We start from the raw sequence: 15386 nt of genomic DNA, 5'->3' as shown, positions 1-15386 counted from the left end.
ATAACGCTAACGAATAGCGTTTGGAGTGCTGAAGGCGAAGTGGTATATAGTCGAACATGGAACACGACCATTGGATTTAGAAACTCTACGATATATCATGTATGCATGTATCATAATGCATAACATGGTAGTAGAAGATAAAGGGCGGAATATTTCACACTATATCCCAACGGAGCCCAGACACGTTCAGTTTCAACCAGGAACAGCAGATTATTTGCATCACATTGTTGACATTCAGGATGCAAATAAACATAGAAAACTTCGAGAGGACTTGGCGGATTATATCTTCTATGGTAACAATAACGCTAACGAATAGCGTTGTATTTTTTTTTTTTAATTTGGATGTTATTTCTTTTTTTGTTTTTGGATATTATGTGTAATTTAGTCTTTATGTTAATTTTAATCTTTAAAAATTTTTAATTGTTATTTATAATTTTTAAACATTATGCTTTATTTATTATTTATATTTAAAAAATATTTGTCCAAATTTTTAAAAAATAAAAATAAATAAAAAAAAAATTATAAAATGGAAAAAAAAAAGTTGGTGTCATAACAAGATACAACATATTGCCCATTTCCCCACTTGGTGTTATAACACCATTGATGATGTGGCACCAAAATGGTGTTACATCTAGTTGCCCACACCTTATGGTCTAAGTGGCTCAATGAAGTTTAGTCAACACTCAGATAAACACACAATTTGATGAATAGATTACGAAATACTGAAATCTGCACACACACACATTAAAACACATATAAACAATTTGTTAGAACACACACACACAATTAAACACAAACACAGAGTTAAACACGTACAATAAAAGAAAGAGAAGGTTCCGATAGAGATAGACCTGGATGGTCTCGAGGGTTGCATTTGGCGTTTTATAGTGGTAGAGAAAGAGGAATTTGGTTTGTGCAAAACCCTAAGAAGTTGTGATGGGGGTGCGGGTCTTGTTTCTTTAGGCCATTTTATCCTACATGAAAAAAATGTTACACTACTGATTTCATTATTGTAAATCATAACACCCAGAAACAAAAATAATGAAGAAAGAAGAGGACATACATGTTACCAGATCAAACCTAATCCTAAAGAAAAACCGAACCCTGTCCGACCTTATAACACAGATTCAGATAAACCCACCTGGTGTTTTTTTAGTTTAATCAAGAATCGGTTGTAAGTGAAACTCGAAATCAAAACCAATTAAAGAAACCTACTTGCCTCTAATGGATCTGCCTTCGAATCTTCGAGGAATCAACATCAGGTGTTAGGTTAATCATCGGTGCATAGATTGTTAGGTCATTAGGTTTTCACAGAGTCGAATGTAATCAGGTGATGTTGGTAGTGAACCAAGGATGACAACAATGCTTAGATCGCTAGGTTTCACCTGAATCTATTTTGATGGTTTAAACCCCTATTCACCAAAGGACTATTAAACTAATAAAAACATGATTTAACAAATTTTAATGAAACCAAAATCAGATTCAACATAAAAAAAATTAAATTTACAAAATTTAAATACAATACCTTGATTTTTCCAAGCTCTTCACCTATTCCATAGGTGCTATGTGTAATCTGCAAAGACACAAAGAAGGAAATCACTTCGCGGGGGGGGGGGGGGGGGGGGGGGCTACACAAAGCTATACGTAAGTATGTTATACACATAAATTTTGAAAATGAAAAAATACAGAAAAATCACGGTGGAAAGTGAGAAATATGAGAAATAGAGACAGTCGTATCGAGTGGAAATCTAACATGCATGTTTTGGGAGTATCAGACAAAGAAAAGGTCGGAAGATGAAGTAATGCAGTCTATGAAAATTTAGAGTACCCGGTATGGGCCTCAATGAGAAGAGACGAGGCTGATGTGGAAGTCTGAAACGCGGTCATAACGAGGGGAACACCGCCCCCCCCCCCCCTCGTTGCAGCTCGTCGCGGTGGATTTCGTGGCCGTTATCACCTGGTAAAACGAGAAAAACTTGGAAAAAATTTAAAATTATTTATTTTTTTCCTATATAAATACCTATTATCTAAACAATTTTTTACACATACCTTCTCTTTTTCTCTCTATATAACCTCAATTATCTTCAAAAAAAATTATGGATCCTTTCGACTTGCCCAATAATTCCGATGATGATATATTCTTCAAGATGTTGTATCATTATTACACTAACGACCTGCTACAACCTGACCCAACCCATCTGCTAACGAGATGTGCAATGTTAAACAGAAATCGCGAGGAAAGACACGAGCATCTATATCGCGATTACTTTGCGGATAATTGTGTATACAGGGCGAAGGACTTCAAAAGAAGATTTCGTTTGAGTAGGGATGTGTTCTTACGAATCGACAACGCCTTGGAAAGTTGGTATCGTTTGTTTACTATATTTTTATACAAAATAAATAAAAATGTACTACATGTTTCTTTAATTTTACAACACATGCAATATATTTTTAAATTGTATTTAATTTATGTTTAGGTACGAAAATGTTCAATTAAGATATGATGCTAAAGGTAGACGAGAGTTTACAACGTTGCAGAAATGTGTTGCGGCCATTTGTTTGATGGCTATGGGGGAGTCACCCGACACCATGGACGACTATATGAGAATGTCCGAAAGAACCGCAAGAGAGAGTTTGTATACATTGTCAAGGGGTGCTGTTGAAACTTTTGGAGACGTGTATTTGGGGAAACCTTCGTTGCATGGTTTGCAAAATTGTATGCGGCGCATAAAGAACGCCATGGGTTTCCCGGAATGATCGGAAGCATTGATTGCACACACTGGAAATGGAAAAATTTTCTGGTAGCATGGAAAGGGCAATATGCAAGTGGTCATCATGGATCACCTTCGTTGGTTTTAGAGACTGTTGCTTCTCAAGATTTATGGATTTGGCATGCATTTTTTGTGGTTGCGAGTTCCAACAATGACGTCAACGTTCTTAATCAGTCGTCAATATTCGATGATCTTTTAAATGGAAAGGCCCCGGATGCTCTTTTCACGGTGAATGGAAACGAATACAAATATGGTTACAGATGGAACATATCCGCAGTATTCCACATTCGTGAAGGCATTCCGCCACCCGGTTGGAAAACGAGACAATTTTTTTAAAAGAAGACAATAAGGATCATGTAAGGATGTGAAACGTGCTTTTGGAATGTTGAAGGCGAAATGGCATATAGTCGAACATGCAACACGGACATTGGATTTAGAAACTCTACGATATATCATGTATGCATGTATCATAATGCATAACATGGTAGTAGAAGATAAATTGTGAAATATTGCACACTATATCCCAACGGAACCCAAACACGTTCAGTTTCAACCAGGAACAACAAAGTATTTGCATCGTGTTGTTGACATTCAGGACGCAAATAAACACAGACAACTTCGAGAAGACTTGGCATATTATATCTTATATGGTAACAATAACGATAACGAATAGTGTTGTATTATTATTTTTTTTTAATTTGGATATTATTTATTTTTATTTTTTTTTGAATTTGGATGTTATGTGTAATTTAATTTCTATGTTAACTTTATTCTTTAAAAATTATTATATGTTATTTATAATTTTTAAACATTATGCTTTATTTATTATGTTATACTTAAAAAATATTAGTCTAAATTAAAAAAAAATCGAAAAATAAATAAAAAAGTAAATTATAAAATGGAAAAAAGTTTGTGTGATAACAAGATACAACATGGTGACCATTTCCCCACTTGGTGTCATAACACCATTGATGTTGTAGCATGTGATGTTGCACCAAATTGGTGTTACATCTAGTTGCACACACCTAATGGTCTTAGGGTTTCACAAGATTTTGAAAGGGATAGAGAGACGAATTAGGAGCAACAATGTTTAGGATTTGGGTTATCTTGATTTGAATGAATTTCATTTTGAATTGTCGGCCTTAGCTGGATTACGAGAGATAAACTTGGTCCCACCAAGTAGGGGAGAGATGGGATGGAGAGGCGTAAGGATCAATCAACACGTATGATTGTGAGTGAGGTGCATTCAATTACCGTAATCATAAGTTATTTTAAAATTATTAATCAATTATTTTAAATAAATTATTAATTAAAAATATATTTTTTTAGTTATATAAAACTATAATCATTAATTTAAATAAATACATAAAATTATAGCATCTTATAATTTGTATTGATTTTATTTTAGTTTTTATTCTAATGTTATTAATTTAATATACTTAGAGTAAAAAAATTTTAAATGGAGAATCAATAAGTTAACAAGTAGCATGTATTAACTAAAAGGTTTAATATGATAACATATTACAAAAGGAGAATAAAATATACATTAATTAGGACATCTGCCACATGAAAAAAAGAAATAATAAATTATTCTTATATATATATATATATATATATATATGACATCCCCAATTTCTTAGTCAGAAAATACCGATTTAGTTTATGCTTTTAAAATAAAATCAGAGTAATCTCTCCAATAAAAATATCAGGAGTTTGTCCCAAAAAAAATATAATAAAAATTTATTAAAGCATTTCTTAAAGAAATGTATTTTTCATTTCATTACAAAACTCGGGATGTCCACATCGATACAGACAAAAACTATAAACAGCACATTATAGGCATTACAACAGTTCTTTACATCTGCTGGCCTATAATCGAAAAATCTCTTGTCATCATTCAAATTTGCTCTGGGTCCACTACCTATAATATAAAAAGCTGAGAGGGTCAGGCTTGGGAGTCCGGTGAGCATATAGGGTTTTCAAACCACAAATAAAAATTGATTAAGTTCATCAACAAACAATAAATTTACTAATTTCATCAACCAACAATAACCCTCATTACCCATTCCCGTTATCCTCATCTTACGTCCCTAAACACCTATCAGAAGGGACCTAGACTAAGGATCATCATCGGGATTGTCACAATCAGGAATTTTGTGCCTTGTAACTACAACACTTAAGTCAAATTATGAATCAAAAACATAAGAGCATGTATGATGCTTACTTTATGACAACAAAAGTTTCAATTAAACACCCCATGCAACACAAATAGTCGTTAAACAATTGGAAACCCTAGAAGTTCTTGTTTAAGTCCATTTTTGGACTAGGACTTCTTTATTCGACCCAAAGGACCAATAAGCTTCCAATTTGCTTATCTTGGGATTGGAACTCGTAAATGGGCTCTAATTGGACCCATTTCCATTTAATTCAATATTTTGGGCCATATTGGGCCTAGAATGAAATAAAACACCTTAATGGACCTTATTGGGCCATAATTAACCTAATTAGCCCTAACGGACCACAAGAATCATAATTGTATTTATTTGGGCCGTGAATTACCCTAAAAGAGCCAAGGGGGCGAAAACCATTAACTTGGACTCCATATTATGGACTTAAACATAAAAAGCCCAAATCTCCATCTCTCTTCTCTAACTCTCGGCCCAAACTACAAACCCAAGAGGAAAGGGTTGACTTTATTTGCCACCTCATTTTTATATGGGGGATATCTAAGCTTTTGCACTTCAAACATCCATGCAATCTCACCCTCCCATGCAAGCACTTCTCTTTTCTCTCTCTCTCTCTATCTCTCTCATTCTCGGCTGATTCCAAAAACACACACACACACACACATTTCACTCACTTTTCTCTCAAGCAAACTCCCTCATACCCCCTCCATAATTTCAAGATCTAAGAAGGATTCAAGGGGAATTCTTACACAAATTCTTCATCAAAGGTAAGATAAAGTTTAGATCTATGATATAAGTTCTTTGTTTTATCAAAATCTCCTTCTAATCCATGTAAAAATCCTGATCACTCTCTTAGAGATCCTCTAAGTTCGAGATCTTCCAAGGAGGGGTACTAAGGCCGAATCCTCTTCCCATTTTCTTCCAAAAACTAAAACCACACCCAAAGGTGAGCTTCATACCCCTATTTTTTTGTTTTATAAGTTTTTGTGGGGGGAGAATACAAGCAAATGTGTAAGATCTATGAGTTCATGTATGTCTTGTGTGATTTTATGCATGTATGTATGGTTTTTATGTGTTATGTGATGATTATACTAGCAAAAAATACCTAAAAACCGAGATATACAACATGAAGAATGAAATAAGCATAGCTTATACCATTCTACACTAATCAAGTCAATAAAAATGATTTATTTAGTTAGGATGAACATTTTTGAACACAAAACCTATTTTTGGGCCCAAAATGTCAAAAATACAAAACTAAGGGGCCCAAAACGACAAAACATAATTTCTGGAGGTTGAAACAAGTCCAAACAGTCTTTGTGAAAATTTTTCTAAATAAAACCACTTTGGAGGGGATTAAAATGTAAATTTTAAACCTAATGGGCTAAAAATGGGCTTTTCGGCCCAATAAACCCTAATTTGTGAAAATCCAGAAAATATATGGGCTGAACTGAACATTTATGAAAAACAGGGGATTACTAGTGTAATAAAACTATTTCAAGGATCTAAAATGCTTTCAAATTAAAAAAGGACTAAAAATGTAAACATTTTTCCTTTTTGGGCCAAAATTGTAAAAGTTGCGAAGATGGGGGTTTCAACCGAGAAAATGTCATTTTGAGGGATCTAATTTGTTTTTCAAGTAAATTGGTGCTAAAAATGTCTTCCCAATAAGTTTTGATACTAATGTGTCAAGAATAATAGTTTAAGGGCTAAACCGGAAATTCTTTTATACACAAAGGGTTAAAAGTGTAAATTATATCCTAGGAAGGGCTTAAGTAGATAAACTCACATTCTTAAACCAATATATCCCTTAAAATAAAAGTGAGAGTACTATGTCTACTGGCGAAATGTGATAATAAATACACACTCAATACCAAAAATCGTTACCAAATAAGTCGATTCGGTCTCGAATCAATAATGAATCAAAAATCAATATACTACGATACTACAATACACACACGGTAATATGCGAGAAGTCAATACACATTCTTTGGGCTCAAAAGTTTCAAATCGTGCTTGTTGGGCCTAGCTAGCCCAATGACATGATCTTTAGGCCCGAAGGGAACACGCTTACATGTTATTGGGTCTTATATGACCTAATTCCTTGTAAAAGGACTTTCAATGGCCTTATTGTGCTGTTGGGCCCCAAGTATCACACCCCAAAACCAGGAACGGCGGAAACGTTCTGGGGTGGAGGACGTCATGTATAATATCAACAACAATGTAAAGTAGTAAACAAACAACAACATCATCCATTGCATTAATAATATAATTATTATACAAACGTGTTCTGTCAGATTTTGATAAACACTAAAGCATAAATCAAAATGAAAGATAAGTCTTGAACAAGCTCCATCTTCCTTTCTCCTTGTATCGGTACCTGTCTATGACAACCTGAGGATACAAGTAATTTTGAAAGCGAGTATCAGCTTTGAAGCTGGTGAGATCATAAGTATTTAGTGTCTTAATTTGTATGTAAGTATTTGTATGTAAGAATTTGTAAGTATATGTATTGTAAGTATCGAAAGTGTATATGAACTGTAAGTGTTTGAAAAACCCTAGAAATCCCTATGATTCCTACTAGAATATGAAGGTGTCTTCTACTAAGACCTAACTGTTCTGAATGTAGTCTCCTACCAAGACCTAACTGTTCTGAAGGTAGTCTTCTACTAAGACCCAACTGTTCTGAATGTGTGTCTCTTGTGAGAGTATGTATGTTCCCAAGTGTAACTATCATTATCCAAAATATAGTTTCTACATTCTCGTGCGTCGTGTGAATGTTCATGAAGTGAATGCAATGGGAAAATGAAATAGTACTATGGTGTAGTGCTATAAGAACTACTACCGTACTAACTACCTTAAACCGGATTTATATTAAGGCATTATGTGATAAATTGCACCATACTATCGACTAGTAACAACGACATAATGAATGGTCGTAATAACGGAATGACGTTTGGCACCCGCAGACCTGCAGGTCCGGCTGTAGCTAGCAGCAAGGTGTAGGATTGTCAATCCAGTATAGATCTATACGCAAACTCCCGCTCTCCCTCCAAGAGAATTCTGGCCACAACTCGAGCCATGACATTTAAGTCATGCTCCGATTTAAATCACAATAATTAACGTATTTTCGTATATGTAATGTAATGAACTGTTCTAGCTGTAAAGTAATGAACTGTTCTAACTGTAATGTAATGAACTGTTCTAGCTGTAATGAAATGAACTATTCTAGCTGTAATGTACGTGCTCTCTACCTAGAAAGTATAGTAATGTAATCATTCTAGTATAGTTGTATATGTTCTCTTCCTGGTATAGTTGTATATGTAATGTACTGTAATGTTCTAGAAAGTATTGACTCATGAATGAACTGACTCATAGTATGATATCGCGTTCTAGTAGTTGTTCTAGTATCTTCCTAAACTACCCATATGGTAGTTTACTAGTAATCTATCTGGTAAGTATGGACATGGATGTATACCCTTGCTACCCAAGGGCATATGTTGAACTGGAAGGACCTTTTATGACTATATATGTACACATGATATATAACTAATATTTAAACGACTTTCGGACGAATACCCGATATCCCACCAGACCACATCTCAAGGCACGAAAAGGAAATAGGGTGGATAGCCTTCCTAAGTCTTTTAAATATTTCTTATATAACTATACATATAGAGGCATGCAATTTATAATATAAAAGCATAAATAAGTTTTGTAAGACATTTGAAACATAAATATTATTTCAAGAAAAGATCGACTTGATGTTAATCTATAAAACAATTTGAAGGCATAAGTTTGATAAAACAGTTTAAGTATAAGGAAACATTTGTTTGAAACACAGTTGTAAATAAGTTTGAAAGGTAATGTACAGAGTAAGATGTACAGTGTAATAAGGAGTTTAAAACATATAAAATGTTTATAAAAATCATTTGAAGGAAATTGTTTGGTAAAACGGCTAATGAGTAGCCAAATCATTTGAATGATGTATATTAATCACATGTGATTGATGTAATAAGTAATGTAATCCTACTTACTAATCACATGTGATTGACATAGTAAGTAGCATGATTTTTCTTGTATCCCCCCCATAAAACATTTAAAACAGTTTAAAACATTAGTTAAGGGGTATGAACTCACTTGTGGTGAGTGGATTGGATTGAAGTATCAGATACCGTGCTAGGTGGCAAACAGAGACTTGTTCACTCACACGAGCCTAGTTATCATATAATGAGAATATACATAACTAATTAGCCAAATAATAACTTAACAAGATAAGTTGAGACACTTAGGAACATGTAAACAGTTTGTATAAGTGTTAGAGGTCCTAATGGTTGCATTTAAGTTGTTATGGGAAAAGCTAAAGGGGTTTAAAGCTTCCAAGAACCTAGATTATGAGTTTACCACCCAACAAACCCCACTCTTGGAGTTTACGGTCATAAACCCTTGAGTTTACGGCCGTGAACTCCACTCTTGGTGGTTTTGGGTGTTTTAAGGTGCTAAATGAATCCTAGAACAAGCCTAGCATTGGTAGATTAATCCTTTAGGTAGTTTAGGACCCTAGAATGCTCCTTTGAGGAGTTTACGGCCTAAAGACCATAACCCCTAGAGTTTATGGCCGTAAACTCCTATTGGGTGGAGGTTTTAATTCTTTTAAGTCACTTGCACATAAAGGATAGCTTCTAGGTTTTTGATTTAGGCTAAGGGGGACTTTAGGCACACATTTGTGCCTTCACTTGGAGTTTATGGCCCAAGAGTACTTCTTGGCCGTAAACTCCCTTTTTGGGATGATTTTGAAGTTTTTTGGTGTCCAAATTAGCTACAAGCATTAGAGGGTAAATGTCTTAAGCCTTAGGGGTGATTTAGGGCTCACTTTGGCCTTTGAAAATAGTGTTTACGGTCCAAGAAACTCTTGGGCCGTAAACTCCAAAACCTTTATGTTCTTGGATGATTTCTAGCCTCAAAAGATCCTACAATAAGTCCTTAACTAGTTGTCTAACAAGGAAATGGGACTAGGTAGCCTTAAAGCTCCATTTTGGAGTTTACACCCCAAGAACGTTCTTGGGCGGTAAACTCCCGGATCTTGCATTTTAGACATGTAATCAATGTTATAAAGCATATAACAATCATTAAAACACATTTAGGAAAGTAGACTCACGATTTGGGATGAAAACCCGAAGATCCGTGAGAGAGAAAATGGCTTTTCTCTAGTTGGAAATGTGAATAATGAATGAATTTAGTTCAGAAATCTATTTATAGTCCTGAAATATTTTGGCAGAAAATATTTTTATTCCTGGAACGAACTCTAATGTCTTAGAGTAATGGAATAACAGTGTTGCACAAAACCCTAGTGCAACCACTCTCCTAATATCTTCTTAAGTGTAAATCCTGAAAACTGCCTAACTTACACTCGGAGTCTGAATTTTCACTGTAACTGATCTACATGTATTGGCTTGATATGGTTTGTTCAAAATGGAAATTTCGGGTTGTCACATCATCCCCCTGTTAAAGGGAATTTCATCCCGCATTTAGAATTTAGGCAAGGAAGTATGCACGAATGATCGAGTCGTGAGGAGGAAACTTCCTAATCGATTGGTTCTAGCGCACTTAAGTGAAATCGGGCTCTCGGTTGGCATTCCAACGAACCTTGACTAACTGGCGACGGCGTTGCTTCGTCCTCTTGACCTCTCGGTCGAGGGTCACTACGGTTCTAATACGAAGGCGAGGATCTCGACGAGTGGACTTGCAAGAGTCCTAACGGAAAGGTATGGTTTCACGATCGGGAAGCGAAGAGTAGAAAGTATGTTACTGAGTTCGCGGAGTAGGTCTAGTTTGTGCGAGGCACAGGACCGATTCTGATAAGAATCTCAGAGGTCCTGTCTAACTTGGATTTAGCTTTCCACGCTTTACGAAGCGTATTAAGCCATTCCCAGAGTGAGTTATCCTAAAGAACTTGGTCACTCACTTGGAATCTCAAAGGTTCCTTTTCTTGTGTAACCTCCCAGTCAAAGGCCACCCCTGGCTGGGTCAAAGTCGTACGAGTTTCTGTAGCTTGCTAGGAGTCCTGAATGAAGTAAGGCGGTAGGTCGGTAAGACCTAGAATTTGGCGAAAGACTGTCGGCGTCTCTGGTGTCGATAAATGCTCAATGGTTCTGGCAAATTGAAAGAGTGCTCAAAATTTCCCACATTACTAACAGTGTGTCTTAGAAATTTGACTCTTCAATTTCAAAACTCGTGCTTTGAGAACATCGCTAACAGTTCCTTTGAAGGAAATGTTCCCAAGGGTTCCTTCTTACTACAAGGGTAGATAAGTAAGTCATTACGTGGAGAAATGACGAACTGATCCAAGTAAGAAAAACGTAACCCTATTCCTTTAGCTCATGAAAAACTATGGCGTATTGGTCCTATCCGAAGGGTATCACTACAGACTCGAAGTGTCCGCATCGAGTTCAGGAGATAGTCTTTCGGACATCTTTCCCTAACACTCGAATTGGTGATATTCGGATCCCAGATCCATTCCTGGAAGTAGTTTCTTTCTTTGCGTTTGCTCAACCATTTTGTCTACGCGCGGCAGAGATAACGATTTCTAATGAAAAATCTCGACGGAGTCCTCGATAACCGAGGTACATACAATGCGACCCGTCGATCTCTGGAAGAATATGACCGGGGTTCTCCAGGGTGAGAAACCTAGTCTTCTAATTCTATTTATGTGTAGTTCCCTTAGTTGTTCGCACTGTTCTGGTATCTCCGTGGGTGTTTAAACTATAGGGTGATCTGTTCTCGGGAGTCGTACTGGTTTCTAAGTTTGTTCACATGACGATGTGATTACTCATAGGCTTAAGCAATTCTCCGTCCTGAAGTTCATATTAGAATTCATACATGGTTTCACAATCACAATTTCAGGTATACGAGTCGCATATAAGTAAGGTTGAAAAGGTAGTCGAATAACCGATTCTTCTTTAAGCTCACATCCCATCGGGGAAAAAGAAGTTAAAGTGGAATCATCAATTCTAAACCTGTAGAAGCTTGATTATATATCAGTCTTACGTATACCTTCCTCAGTGATAGATCAATCGCATGAATCCTTGGATTAAACTTGACGCACTGCACGAGTGGTTCTTCGGGGATTTCTTCGGAAAGAAAATAACTAAGAGGTACTCCTGGCATGAGTACTTCGGTGTTCTGATGTGACGGTTTCGCTGGAAAAGTGATCTAGAAGAAAGCGATGTACGTATAAAGCTGTTTTTGTGAGGATCAAATTGAATCGAGTCGTATGATAATGTCGGAATCATACTGAAACTTAAAGACATTAGATTTGAACATAAGACGTTTTACATACAAAACACAACCGTGCAACCATCAACAGAGTTACAATACTTTAGACTTACAACCAGACCATGGCTGTGAATAAGATATACTACAAAAGACAAGTATACGCAACACGATAATCTCTATACTGACAGGATCTCGCAAAAGTAAGACTCTAGTTGCACTAGTTCTGGATAGTTTATAAGTCTGTTACAACAAAACGCCTAAATTACATTTAACGTGGTTCCGGAGTAGGCTCTCCTGCAGCTGTGATCCTGAGAATTCTCCCATCTGTGCCAGAATTCTTTGCTATCGGGCAATCTTTCTTGAAGTGCCCTACCTCACCACATTGGTGGCATATCTGGACAACACCAATTTTGGTGATAGAAGTAAAGTGTCGAGTGGGATTTATGGGGACACGGGTTCTTTCCTTGATTTCCTTCTTCGGGAAATCTCTTTTATAGTGCCTAAACTCACCACAATTATAGCAAGCTAGGCTTGCCCCAGTGGTGGAGGTAGTCCTACAGAAATGAGCAATGTGTCCTATCTTGTTGCAATTTTCGCATTGCAAGGCTCGACACATTCCCTCGTGGTGGTAGTTGCACCAGTCGCACTTCGGGAGTATTCCTTTGTATGGCCTGTTCGGTACGGGAACGTCAGGGGTTTCCACTTGCTGCTGTTGTATAGCTAGCCTTTGGGATCTCTTGCGTTCTTTCCGATCTTGACACTTTCGTTTCTTGTTCTTTGCTTTTCGGCTTTGCGAGCCTGTGACTGTTACTGTTTGGCAACCTCCTGGATGGATACCACGATTGGAAACTTCATTCCCATCAGCAGCATTGACTGTGCTGATAGCGCTACAGTGCGAAAGGACCGCGGTTACGGCAGCGACCACGGCAGCTGTAACTGCTGTTTGAAAGGTAGCGGCATCCATAGGAAAAGCGGAGGTTTCGCGGTTCGACTGATTGTTTCCGGATGATGACATGATTCTGTAACACGAAAGATAAGGATTTTGTGAGCGATTCTGGTTGACCCTGACGTACTTAGATTGTTCATGAAAAGAGTAAAAGTACATTCTCGAAAGTTTGACCTACATCCCTATGATGAAGTCCTAGTACAGATTGAAAGTATGTTCGCAAAGGTTTTACCTACATCCCTATGATGCAGTCCTAGTACGGAATGGAAGTATGTTCGTGAAGGTTTGACCTACATCCCCATGATGCAGTCCTAGAAATGAGTAGAAGTGAGTTCATAGAATGGTCTCAAGACATTTGTTGTGCAAGTTGAGGTATCGTAAGTTGGTGAATAACAAGATCCAACCACTGAAGGAGACTTGGAAATGTCTCCGGATCTAACTTGCTATAGTCCAATGACTTGACTAAAGCATGATTCAGATAGACTCTAATGAAAGAATGATAAGAGTACTTGAATGAAGGATGACACAGAAGTTAGTCGGCTGTCAATATCTTTGATATTCACGATGTAAAGATTTTGGGAAAATGACCTTGTAAAGGTCTTTCATCATATCCACAGAAGATAGTTCCTGACAGCATAAAGACCTATTTAAAGTACTTACGGAACAACATAATTTCCTAGCAAATGCCACATCAGGCATAGACAGAAAAACACGATTCCTTTTTATAAGGGAAGTAAAGTAAAGAGTCTACCACTGGTGACGGTCATCCCTCTGGTGAACTCTTAGTTCAACCAATTGACGTTCCATGTCAAGTAGGTGTCTTTCGCACACCATCTGGCGTACTCGGAGCTCTATGACTTCGGCTCGTGATTCGGCCAGTGCTTGCAGCAGGGTTTCATGGTTTCTCTCTAATCTCTCATGTGCATCTTTTAGATGAATGGTGTGGAGGGTATGCATTCTCGCATTGGCAATAACTTCGGTAATCTGATGTAGGGCTGTCCTGCCTTGAATCTCATTTCGGGCCACTCTACGGACCAAGATTGGCAAGACTCTATCTGCTGAGCCCCTATTGCTCAAGTCGTAAAAGCTTCGGTCGCCATTGAATGGCATGTGCTGATCTTGTCCTTGGCTCCTTGTTTCCAAGCATTCCACTCACTCAGGGGGTCGGGCCATGAAAAAGCCGGACGAGGGTTAGGAATTGGAACGGGAACTACTCGGGGTAGGTTCTCAACCTCTGGATTGGAGTTAGCATCATACAAAAGGTCTTCATCATGGTGATCATTCACGAGGAAAAGAATGATCATTCTCTGGTTATTCTCCAAACTAACCAGCTATGACTTCATTCGGAAGATGCTGGTGGCTGAGGGGATGGAGTCCAGCTATGTTTTCTATGCGAGAATTTAGGGGTAAGAGAATAATTATTAGACGAACTATCTAGATAATTATCTAGCAAACCTTCATTAGTTACATCGCTATTTGCGAAGTGCATACCAGCTATGTGTAATCTAAACAGGATAGACCTGCAAATAAGTGACCTTAATTCCATATTCACACATAATAAGGGTAAGGAAAAATTATCACAGATTCTAAGTCTATAACATCCTAATTACATTTAGCCTTAGTGTATCCACTTAGCAACTATCAACTTAGTAATGAAGATCCCGTTTTAATTCTCAAGTGTAAAGTACTTATAGTAACACCAAATACTCCTATAGTATTTTAATTTTTAATGTTATGTTCTATTGTTCTCATTGTGGTAGGGTTGGTAAGATTTTAGCATTATTGCAACCACACACTTATACTTAGGCACATGCTAGTCAACCCTCGGAAAATATAGGTGATCAGGCTATATCTTCCCAGTTTTGACCATAGGTCTCTAAGCCCACTTGTGTTGCCCAACAATCGTAATTCTTTTGTACTGTCCTAGTGACACTGATTTTAGTATGAATGCAGCATGTATACAAACTTAAATATTTTACTATTTAAAGTATAAACTCTTGGTCAGAGTATTTTTAATCCCTTATGTATTTATACTTAGTATATCTTTTATGGGTTGATATACTTAATTCACTATAAACAATGCTCTGATACCAATCTATCACACCCCAAAACCAGGCATGGCGGAAACGTACTGGGGTGGAGGACGTCATGTATAATATCAACAACAATGTAAAGTAGTAAACAAGCAAAAACATCATCCATTGCATT

General features: G+C 36.9%; 1 protein-coding gene across 1 annotated transcript; it reads left to right on the top strand.

Moving 5' to 3' along the window:
- The first annotated feature begins 2096 nt into the window (after window positions 1–2096).
- Window positions 2097–3107, top strand: LOC145040613 (uncharacterized). Its single transcript, XM_078988521.1, has 3 exons — window positions 2097–2365; window positions 2478–2704; window positions 2806–3107. Exons 1-3 carry the CDS (start codon window positions 2097–2099, stop codon window positions 3105–3107), a joined length of 798 nt encoding a protein of 265 aa, XP_078844647.1.
- The last annotated feature ends 12279 nt before the right edge of the window (window positions 3108–15386 follow it).

The sequence above is a fragment of the Lactuca saligna genome, chromosome 4 (assembly GCF_052625555.1).
Source record: "Lactuca saligna cultivar CGN05327 chromosome 4, ASM5262555v1, whole genome shotgun sequence".
Taxonomy (NCBI): Eukaryota; Viridiplantae; Streptophyta; class Magnoliopsida; order Asterales; family Asteraceae; genus Lactuca; species Lactuca saligna.
Note: the sequence above shows the minus strand (reverse complement) of the source record. Positions and strands in the feature narration are given on the sequence as shown.

Excerpts from the sequence above, each read along its gene's own strand:
- LOC145040613 (XM_078988521.1), top strand. The coding sequence starts at position 2,097 with ATGGATCCTTTCGACTTGCCCAATAATTCCGATGATGATATATTCTTC. Across the intron at positions 2,366-2,477 it reads GACAACGCCTTGGAAAGTTG|GTACGAAAATGTTCAATTAA; the intron begins GTATCGTTTGTT and ends ATTTATGTTTAG. Across the intron at positions 2,705-2,805 it reads GGGGAAACCTTCGTTGCATG|CATGGAAAGGGCAATATGCA; the intron begins GTTTGCAAAATT and ends ATTTTCTGGTAG.